At 41.1% G+C, this 11,188-nt stretch overlaps 1 protein-coding gene across 2 annotated transcripts; it reads right to left on the reverse strand.

Moving 5' to 3' along the window:
- On the reverse strand, positions 1-8,552 carry phb2b (prohibitin 2b). Of its 2 annotated transcripts, none has more exons than XM_020081379.2 (10): positions 8,399-8,552; positions 7,450-7,582; positions 7,020-7,104; positions 5,852-5,931; positions 4,667-4,851; positions 4,436-4,565; positions 2,159-2,262; positions 1,838-1,915; positions 1,569-1,648; positions 1-695 (listed from the first exon to the last, which is right to left on the reverse strand). In XM_020081379.2, exons 1-10 carry the CDS (start codon positions 8,417-8,419, stop codon positions 671-673), a joined length of 921 nt encoding a protein of 306 aa, XP_019936938.1. In that variant the 5' UTR covers positions 8,420-8,552; the 3' UTR covers positions 1-670. The 2 variants fall into 2 exon arrangements, with proteins under 2 accessions (XP_019936938.1, XP_019936939.1); XM_020081380.2 differs by lacking the exon at positions 8,399-8,552 and adding an exon at positions 8,308-8,331.
- Between the last annotated feature and the right edge of the window lie 2,636 nt (positions 8,553-11,188).

An 11,188-nucleotide genomic window follows, 5' to 3' on the forward strand; every position in this document is an offset into this window, starting at 1 on the left:
TACCTAAAACATGAGTTTATTAACAGATAAATTAGTATACACTTGTATGCCAACACTGGTGGCTGTATATGATCAGGTTTACTACAACATCTGGAACACCTGCTCCTCTGAGTGGGGATGAGGATCCCTGACAAACAGTGTCAGGGGTGTAAGGACTTTCAGGAGGAAGACTGGAACATTTCTGATGAGATGCGTGTAGAGCAGAGAAAACACTGGCAGCCAGATCAGGACTAACTGTGGGAGATGAATACAGCAAGCAACCCATCTGACCCTTCGTCATTTTAGACATAAGATCTTCCTGATAGAAGACACTGATCTCCTATAATATTTGTAATAATTGTACTGAAAATCACGCCTTGTGGTTTATGAGAAGGACATCCTTTTTTTGCCAAGCTAATGTCTGAACTGATCCCTGTGAAGTGGAAATGAGAGGTATAGTTCCACCTCAATAATGAATTAACAAAACTTAAAGTATAATGCAGAGCGCTCCCAAAATTCTGAGGGAGGTAAAAAAAAAATCATAACAAAACTAAATAGGTTCTTTCTTGTTGTCCACATTCAGACTTGTCCAGTCTCGTGCTGATTCGCTGTGCCCAAAATCAAAAGCGAGACTGTTCAGATGAAGCTGACAACGGAGAAAGTTCTGCTTCCTCCTCTCATGTCCTCTTCATCACATCTTTTGGCCCAGGGTCAAGCTGAAAAACAGTCATTTATCAGTCAACACTGTCACACCGACAGAAATGTTTGTGTTTATGTTCCCTCTAAAGTCAACAATATTACTTTGATAGCACAGAGTGTAATGACTTTTTCAAATCTAATCCCTTGCAGGAATGACAGTTTACTCTGAACCACCAACTTACCTAATTGCCAGAGACTTTGAAACACTGGGCCTCATGCAAGAAAAACTCACACGGTCCAAAGTGAAGGGACACTGGATTTACTAGTGTAGTGCCTGTTCTAAACACTTGCTCTGGAGACACTTCAGAATTATTCCTTGTCATTAGTAAGTCCTCCTCAAACAGTTCTACTTATATTGTCACTTTGAATCGTTTGTGTGCAGAGCTTTTTATAAACAGTGTACAGTGCAGGGTGAAATTAGAAAACTTTGTGTTGATCCTACCTGGTTTATCTGCAATGTTTTGTATAAAATGACAATGATTTGCTTTATTACTGGTCACATGTGCGGCTTGGATGTAGGTTTGAAAGACTGTTTCAACTGCTGTTATTTTTTCATGCCTGACATGTCGCCTATTTCAGACGTCTGTTGAGAAATCGACTCAAGTTCACAACTTTTCATAATGAAAGCTCTGTAAATCAGCTCAATATAACACATTACAGCAAAACAGCAAACATTGTGCTTTTACTGGGAAATGATTGAAATCCCTGTGCTCTGTCTGTGTCAGTCCAATACGGTGAAATAAAAAATCAAATTACCACTGATGTCAAAAACATCGTGGATTATCTCCATCACCAAGAAAAAACTTGTCCCAGAGATTAATGACTTAAGAGCAGCTGCCCTGATGTCACATGTTATGCAATGTTTTTAGAGCAAGCCTGGGAAAACCTACTTGTTAAAAGTTGTATTGTCGCTTAGGTTCAGGACCAAACTGTCAGCATTCAGGTAGACCTTGTTCTGAGATGTTGCCACCTGCAAACACACACACAACAGCCATCACCACTATTGTCATAGTCATCATTATCATGCATGTTTTTTTCTATTAAGCTGCCCATTCTGGGATCCTGTAACATTTACACACTTTAAATCTTGTACATTTCATGCAGCATCAAAGTGGATCAGACAGAAATGATGTTGCAGGAGATAAATAGTATTACTGACCGTCTTAGCGATGGTCTGTGCTGCTCTGATGCGCCTCAGCTTCAGGTAACCAGGGTTCTTGGTCACTGCTTGGCCCAACTGACACACACAAATAGACACAGGAAAAATGAAATGCAAAGTTGGCAATGGCATTGATCTAGACTATTATCCTCACAGTCAACAACTGACAATTGTCTAACTCAAGTTCAGGTAAAAACAGAATGTGAGCACTGGTTATGTCACATCTGTCAACATCCCAGCAGAATGAAATGATGGAGGTGGAGAGCTGCTGCTGTCACTGTGACTAGGACAAGCCGGTTAGTTATGTAATCAGTCACTCACCATTTTGGCAGCTTCAGCCTCTCCCTCAGCCTGGATGATCTTCTGTCTCTGGTCCTGTTTGGCTTTCTCTACATAGAACTGAGCTCTCTGGGCCTCTTGCTGGGCTAAACACACAAAAACACAATTACTGATACAATTCTTCGACAAACTGATTATTCAAACGTTTCCAAAGCAAAGAGAAAATAATTTCAGAGGCAAGAAACATTTCTATAAACAAATGTTTAAACTTTCTTTTTTTAGTGAATACTCTCCTTCATGTGAATACTGACTACAGGTTACAGCCAGTATAGCAGCTTTGGTGAGAAGAACCAGAGAAGCAGAAGCAGCAGCTGACATGACGTAAGGCCCTGTTCTCACATGGTATTCAAGGGATAGTTCACCGAACAAAATGAAAATGATCTCATTATCTACTCACCATTAAGTCGCAATAAAACAGAAAATGCCTCCATACTGCTCATGTGATGTCTGCAAGCCCTGATATTCATATTCTACTCGAAACAACTAACTACAAACTACACCATGTTTTCAGCCTAAATGTCCTCTGATAGCCTTCACTGAGGCACGTTCGCGTACCTTCTGACACCTTGGAACACTGCACACTCTCACCCCAGGGCACACACAGTGGTGCGTTTGGTGGCTACATCTGCTAGCATAGCTATTTGCGGTAGTGGACTTTTAGGGTTAAAACACGTTGTAAATAACCTTTTTTTCAAATATCAATGTTGGGGCTTGCGAACACTTGCATGACACAACACGAGCAGTATGGAGGCATGTTATATTATTTTTCTGAAGGAGAGGTCGTCTGGGATGCATCACTGTTTACCCCTGAAACTCCTACAGTTTTTGTTGGACTCAAACACCACCCACCCCTCCATCGGCATAGTGGTGAGTAGATAATGAGTGAATTTTCATTTTTCTGTGAACTATCCTTTTAACATCAGTTCTGAGAGATCCCATCTCAAGCGGACAGATCCAAGTTTGTCGGTTCACGCCTGGTGTTAGAGCTGCTTCACATGTGGCACAGGATGCATTTGTGTTCACACAGCATAAACCATGTGACCAAATGAGTACCACAACCTCTGAATGTGGTCTGAGTGACTGAATCTTAAGGAGCACTGAGTACACGTTCGAGTTCCTTAGGACCTGTAACTTAGCTCTGACCACTTGTCATCGGTTTATTTGGATGTAAATACCGGGTCTGAGTGAGAGTCCTCAATGTGACGCGTGTTTTTCATTCCTGAACTTAGAGCTTTCTACTTTTGATCAAATCACCTCTATTACGTTAATACCAGATGTAAACAGAGCTGACTTCAGTTTCCTTGCTTTGTATTTGTTAAGTGTTAAAACTTTTTAAACTAGCTCATTTAGAGAGCAAAGTAGGACTTAAAACTCATCTGCACATTAAACATAACCTTTATTAAACTAAGTCTGCCTCTGACGGCACAGAGGGGCGTGTTCATACGTAGCCATACAATGAGTCTTTACAGAGAAACTTCCCGAGCTGGCAGACCATCTAGATAGTTAAGTAGTGGTTTCCGATGAGTATAAAACCTGTCAGATGAGCCTCTAAGTGAGAATTTGATCTTCTCCAGTTTCAGAAGACCTAAAATATCATGGAACCAGACTTTGATTGATGGTGGTTGAGGAGACTTCCACAGTAAAATAATTCTCTTACGAGCAATAAGGGAAGCAAAGGCACTAACAGTATTTTGAATGGCTGTGATACGGAGGTCCTCTGGGGGCTTGCCGAAGATAGCGACATGTGGGGTTGGACTTAGATTTATGCCGAATATATCTGAAACTGTTTTAAAAAATAGTTGCCAGAAGTTAGACAACTTGGAGCAAAACCAAAACATATGGGTGAGGTTGCATGGAGTCTGCAAGCATCTACTACATTTCTCATTGAATTTGTGTGGATAGAGCTTTGAGAGGTTTTTTTTAAGCCTGTGGAAGACTTAAAATGTATTAGTGACAGTCTGGAGCAGCTGGATGTCGAGTTAACAGCCCCCATAGCCCCCTCCCAGAAGGTCTCAGAGAAATTCAATTGGAGTTCTGACTCCCAAATTCATCTTGATCTACGTTCTGCAGACTTTAAACAAGGGGCCAGATGGACAAAGTCCACAGAAAACACCAGAGGTTCTCAGTCAGATATTTGCTTTCACACATACAGCCCCTCTGGAAAAAAAGTCCAGAAATCTCAGTGCATGTGAGAGCAGCTCAAGACTAATGAGGCGGGTGATCAACATTACAACATGAGTGTGGTATGCTGAGCCTTACCAACTTGCTTGGCCTCCACAGCAGCAGTGTACTGGCTGCTGAAGCTCAGCTCAGTGATGGATACATCGTCAAGAATGATGTTAAAGTCTTTGGCTCTCTCAAACAGCTCCCTGCGCACCAGCAGGGACACCTGGACAACACATTCATCGAGGGAAAAGAATGAAGCAAATGTTACAGGCCAGCATCATACCAGCAGCTTCAAGAGATGTAAGGCTGTGGTAACAACAGTACCTGTGCTCTCTGTGTGATGAGCTGTGAGGCGTTAAACTTTGCCACCACAGACTTCAGGACCTCGTTGACAATGGAGGGCAGGACTCGCTCGTCGTAGTCCTTCCCCAGCTGCTGGTACATGATCGGCAGGTTGGATGCCATGGGCCTGGACAGCACACGCACTGCTATGCTGACCATCTGCAGATCTACACAGAGACATAGATAGAGACATCAGAAAACTGTGCTGAGAGATAATATACAATATAGAAAGTCTGTTAAAAGTTATCTATATTATATTATTAATATATTTACTATAGCAGACTGACTAAAACATGACAGCTGAGAAGCAGTTTATAAAGAATGTGTAAGACATCCAATATGTTTGTTATGTGACTTAAAAATCAAAAAATAAATCAATCTCTATTAATTTTTAATGTGTGCTTCATATTCACTTCCTCTGTGCCTTAAAGGTCCAGTGTGTAAGATTTAGGTGAAAGGGAACTTTTGGCAGATATTTAATGTAGAATAATCCTTATGATGTTTTCACTAGTTCGTTTCATCTAAATTATATGAATTGTAGTTTTCTTTACCTCAGAAAAGGTCCTTTATATTTAAATACTTTATATTTACATCGAGGGGACCCTCTCTACGGAGGCTGCCATGTTTTTTACGTTAGTCCAGACTGGACAAACTAAACACCTTTTGAGTTTTTATGACAATTAAAGGCTTCCACGGGTTCTTTTTCATGTTTGGAAGGAGAGGGTGAGGTGAGGGGTGTTCAGCTGCAACATGCAACTTCAACACTAGATATCACAAAATTCTACACACTGTGCCTTAATAAGTGACGCTGCAGATATTGGAGTTAATTTGTCAAAATGTTCTTTTTTAAAGGAGAGTTTAAAACATAAAGACACTTTATTACCTGATTTTTAGAGCATTGAAGACTTTTAATGCCTTGTGGTTAAATACCTCCATCAACCAAGTTGCAGTTTAAATCCATGGCTGTCCAGACTCATAATGTGTATATTACATTGATGGGATTTAATAAACAGGATTAATGGTATGTTGATATATGAATGAAGTTTATCCTTGAGTCCAAGTGGACTTCACTGAACTGAATCCAGTCGATGTTTCACCTTTGTGACGAGGTAGAACAAGAGGTTGAGGGTGTGCGTGTGTGCATGTGTGCTATGTGCACGTCTGTACCTTTGCTGCCAGTCAAAGATGAGATCTTCCTGGGTTTGGCTCTGATATCATAGATGATAGGGTACTGGAACCAGGGGATCCTACAACACAGACATTGATGTCATGTTACAGGTAGTTACAGTAAAATGATCTGTTACAGGATCAGATTTCCACAGAAACTTCTGGCTGTTCCAGCTACTGACTGGATACAATATAAGCTGAGTAGCATGAGTGTCGATGGAAAAAAAAAAAAAAAGGTAAAAAGCTTATTTGAACATGGTGAGCTCAGATCCCTGTTCACGGGGACATCGTTTGTCATTCAGGGATGAGGAGCGGTCAATTAATTTTACTGGGGTGCCACATGAGAAACCCAGATTGTTGCTGGGGACCAAAAAAATTATGTCACACCTGTACCTCTAATTTTACCACTAGGTTAAATGTAAACTGAAAATTCATCCCAACAACACCTTACTTAGAACGTTAAATTATGGAGGAGTCTTTGAAAATACAGGTATTACAAAAGCAGCAAAACATCAGGAATGTTTTCCAGGATAGAACCCATCCTGTATGATTGTTTTATCTTTGACAAGAACTGTTAACTGCTTAATAGCAACACAAACCTGAAACTAATCTAAATCAGTACATCTCCTGATGGACACACACGTGCATATATTTTTCTGATGAGAGCATTAAGTTGTTTTTTGATTATGATAAAAATTGTGTGGTTTGTCTTTGACCTCAGGGGCCAGACAGAACCACCATGTGGGCCATACAAAGCCCAGGTCTGATTTAGGTGAACAAGAAGATGCTGTCAGAAGCTGAACCAAAATACTCAATGAGTAGTCCAAGTGAACACGTGTCGCAGATTTGAAAGAATTCCCTTGAGGTGTTCCTGAGATATATATAAAAGGCAAACCATGTTTCACAGCGACCTTGACCTTTGACCACCAAATTCTAGTCAGGTCATCCATGAGTTCACGTGAATTGTGCCAGTAATGATTTTCCCAACTGGCACTAGTAAAATATCACAGGGACAGGAGGTCACTCTGACCTTGGACCTGCAGGCATCAAAATCGAATCATTCTTTGATTCTGCGAGTGTTTGTACCAAATTGAAAGTTTGAAATAATCCTTGTATTGATTTGCCCAAGCCCTAATATCAAGTGAGTGATTTGAAGAACTGATCTTACCTGAAATGCAGCCCCTCAGCCAGAACAGTGTCCATCTGCATGCCTCCAATCCTGTTGAAGACGATGGCTCTGTGACCACCTTCCACTGTGTCCGCACACAAACACAAGAACAAGGTGGACAAGTTTAGACATGTTGATGTGAATGACAGCTATTATTTATAATCAAAATTTAACCAACTGGTGTATAAATGATATTTTCAAGTGCCTCCATGACCTAAAACATACTGCCTCATTTTACAGTTTCAGAATTATCTAATAGTCCATGACTACCAGCAGGCTTGAAATCAGATTCTGAACGAGGACGCACATACAACAGCCAGTTAGTTGTCAGTGATGCTCTCTGATCGTCCGCATCTCTCGGTGCCATCTGGGGACATGACCTGCCACATGGCAAGAGCTTGATGTGAAGGTCCTGTAGAGTTGTGTTTACCTGTATAGGTGGCTTCTTTGATGCCATATGCCAAAGCACCAGCTCCAATCAGCAGCTTCAGTCCTAGTCCTGCTCCTCTTCCGCCAGATGAAGACATCCGACCTGCCAGATCCCTCAGCTGCTGGAACAAGCGCTGAAATGTGCGAAAGACACAAACTCCTTTAACGATCTAAAGTACACAGTTCTGGTAAAAATGATTTATTTGGGGGATTTAATGAACTTAGAGCCCCATGGTTGGGTCACCTGCCAACATAACTATAGGAAATGATGCAGAACTGTGATGGTAATAACCACGGCCTATGCCAATTGGTAGACGTGAAGATAACGTCCTAACAAAGACATGTCGGTGGGAGATGTTAGAAAGCGTGCTCATCGTGACATCCATCAGGAGGTGACGGTGAGCCAGTGGCCTGGAGACCACAGTGGAGCAGCACCGGCGCTGAGCAATCTCATGTTCTGGTGTAACAAAGCGAAGCAGCACTACAACAGATCCCACAGATCACACCTATCACTCCTATCACTCCTGCAGCTGATCTCAGTCATTCACCTGCACCACGCACAGACAGGGACGCCGGGAGACATTTCACACGAATGGACTCACGGTGAACTCAACATTAACTGTGACGAAGCAAAGTGAGAGAACAAGACAGGGCCTGAAGAGCAGCTCCTCTCTGTCTCACTTTACAGCAGCATCAGACTGAATATCAGGGGTTTTTTATAAGCTCAGCAGACACGACCTTCCGAACAAGCACTGTGCACGAGCAGCTAACTACTGCGACATGCTAACTGACCCAACGTGACTTCCAGACGCTTCCCCTGCTAACAGCTAGCTGGTTGACACTGCTAACGTTCACTTACACCATTCATTGGTTGAAGGACAGACGCGCGTGCTGCTCAGTCGGACGAACAAACTGGTGAATAACGATCATTTAGGATTTAAAGTACTTACATTAGGCTCTTTGCTCGCCATGCTGCCGTACGTCAAACTACAAGGTCGACACTATACTCCGCCCCCCTTACGACTCATGGAGCGCAGTGCCTACTGGGATATGTAGTCCTTGCCCACAGCCAGAGAAAATGTCTTGTGCAACATTTAAATGTAGGTGCGAGATAAATTCAGAGACCAAGCTAAAGGTTTGGTTTTATAAAGTTACTGTTACGAAGGTGTTGCAGGTCATGTGAGGTGCTGAACAGAAGAAAAGAATTTGTTTGTCTGATTTTCACAAACTCACCACTGACAACACTAAAGTTGAATAACCGCCCTATGGTATGTCCCCGCCCACCAGTCGAGTGTTTGCGTCATGTGACGTTACGGTGTCTGACTTTAAAATAAAGTGCCTTTTGGTCAAATGGAATTTATTATATTTACAGTAAAGTCTAGTTTAATTCACCTTTGAGTCCAAGTTGAGTCAGATAACAGACAATTCTCCCAAGATGTCCATGTGAGTGGTTTCAACCCAGTTAGAGTTTTCATGTTGTAACTGATCAGTTACATTTTGCTGTAAACTGTATCAAAGTTTTCTCTGGAATTGAATGAATCCGTGTGCAGATGATAGCTCAAATATCTGTCGTCCCTGAGCAGTCACAAAATATTCCGATAAGGGCATTTCTGTCACATCATGGTTATCAAGGTATGTTGTGGATTAGCTCATTACAATGCTCCAGTGAAACTTTTCGTAATTTTATTTTACAAAAGGATATAAAATGCTCCTTCAGCTTTAATTTCCCAGTTGAAACCCAAAGGAACTGGTGAATGGTCTGTTTCTATACAGCGCTTTTCAAAGCAGTGCAGTTTTGGCCATTCAGCCATTCACACACATATGCATACAATGCATCTATGTGCATCAATTCTCTCTCATATATTACTCAAACACTGCCTACAGCCTTGAACAAGTGAGCTTTAGTCAGCCCCAGTTGGTGTCTCCTTGGTAAAAACACTCAAGTCCCCATTTGTTTCTGTGAAAGACCATGCTTGAACAACCCAGGTGTGTGTTTATAATATGAAAACCTTTATCCAGAGTGAAGTCTGAGAGGAATCTGGCAGCATTCAGAGCAACAGTTAAGTGTAAATCTCTTTTTCAAACTTAAGAGAAACTGTGGCCATGTTTTTCCATCTTAATATAGTAAACACTATTACATGTCATTGCAGTATGCATACTGTCCTCATTTACACATTGTTCAATTCATTTATTACTATACTCTGCTCAAGTTCATTTATGGATTGTACATCGGTTTCCCAAATGCTTGCATGAACTCCAGTCTTACCAGCAGGTTAAAGGTCAGGGCCAGGGTTTGCCCTCCGACGAAGCTGACACTCCATTACTCCACTTTTGTGCATCTACTGGGTTTTGATCAGTGTCTGGATACATATGCTATCATGATTATGTTGTTGGTTACTATAGAGACTCAGATATTTGAGCCAAGTTCGCCTAATGTGGCTGTTTGACATAACTCCAGACACCAAATACACAAAAAAGGTCTAATGGAGCACTTACACATATATGTATTTCTATCTAAATAGAACTATAAGAATGCTTCACAATCATACAATGAAGTTATTTCTAAATGAAAATCGTTTGCGTTGATTAATTGATCAATATGCCAACCTCTGCCCGTCTTGCACTCTTGCAGATGGTGCCTCCCTTACAAAAGGCAGGTACAGAAGCTCACCAGTGGAGTGCAGATCAGTTCAGCTGCAGTCTTTAGTCTCACACGAGAGCACCAGCAGAGCAAAGGATGCTCAGACTCAGTCCAGGTCTTTTTCTTCTGTTAATGTCTGAATGTCCATTATGTTATTGTAATAACTGTTCAAATTTTAGATTTATGTCTGGTGAAAAGAGCAAATAGATCACAAATAGGGGCGGATGTGGCCGAGAAGTAGAGCGCTCGTCCTCTTACCAGAAGATCGGCGGCTCCATCCCAGTCTTCCCATCTGCATGCTGAAGTGTCCTTGGGCAAGTTGCTGAACCCCGAATGGTCCATCATAGAAAGAAGTGCTGCCCATTGATGCATTGTATGAATGTGTGTGAATGGCAAACTTTAAAGTACTTTACTGTGAAGAGCTTTGAGTGGTCATCAAGACTTAATAAAGCACTATATAAATACAAACCATTTACCATCACACACCATGTGTTCCTCCTCCACCACTTCAACAAGTCTCACATTGTTTTGATGCTAGGGACAAATTATTCCATTATTTACTTTAAATTAGCATTAAGAGCAACAGTGGGAGACACAACACAGTGGCAGATTCTGTTGTCTTCATTTAGGCTGATTTATCTTTACTGTTAACAACATGGCTGAAGTCCAAGACAAGGTCAAAGACTGTACTGACGTCCAGTTCTAAACACATTTCAGATAACTTTGTCACTTGTTTCTACAGAAGGTGATCAGCATAAATAAGCTATTCGAAATATTTGGCATAAATTAATGTGCTAAGAAAAAAAAAACAAATTATTTAAATTGTTAATTTGGGAAATCATATTTTACATAAGTTTTTATTTATTATTGGATGATATTATTACTTATACATTAACACATGCAGGATTTAGTTTTAATTTTAATGTTATACAGTGTTGAGTAGAACTATCTACACCACTGTGTCCATTTCTGTTTTGTTGTTCAAATCTGAATGTGTAAAATTAACAGTAACTATAGCTGTCACACACAGTATATGCAGTGGTTTAATATTCCCATCACCATCCCGACAATCATGGTCAAAAAAGTAAAGGTTGCTAAT

This window comes from Paralichthys olivaceus, chromosome 3 (assembly GCF_024713975.1).
Source record: "Paralichthys olivaceus isolate ysfri-2021 chromosome 3, ASM2471397v2, whole genome shotgun sequence".
In the NCBI taxonomy this organism is placed as follows: Eukaryota; Metazoa; Chordata; class Actinopteri; order Pleuronectiformes; family Paralichthyidae; genus Paralichthys; species Paralichthys olivaceus.

Excerpts from the sequence above, each read along its gene's own strand:
- phb2b (XM_020081379.2), bottom strand. The coding sequence starts at position 8,419 with ATGGCGAGCAAAGAGCCTAAT. Across the intron at positions 2,263-4,435 it reads TGTGGAGGCCAAGCAAGTTG|CCCAGCAAGAGGCCCAGAGA; the intron begins GTAAGGCTCAGC and ends TTGTGTGTTTAG. Across the intron at positions 1,916-2,158 it reads AGGCTGAAGCTGCCAAAATG|TTGGGCCAAGCAGTGACCAA; the intron begins GTGAGTGACTGA and ends TGTGTGTGTCAG.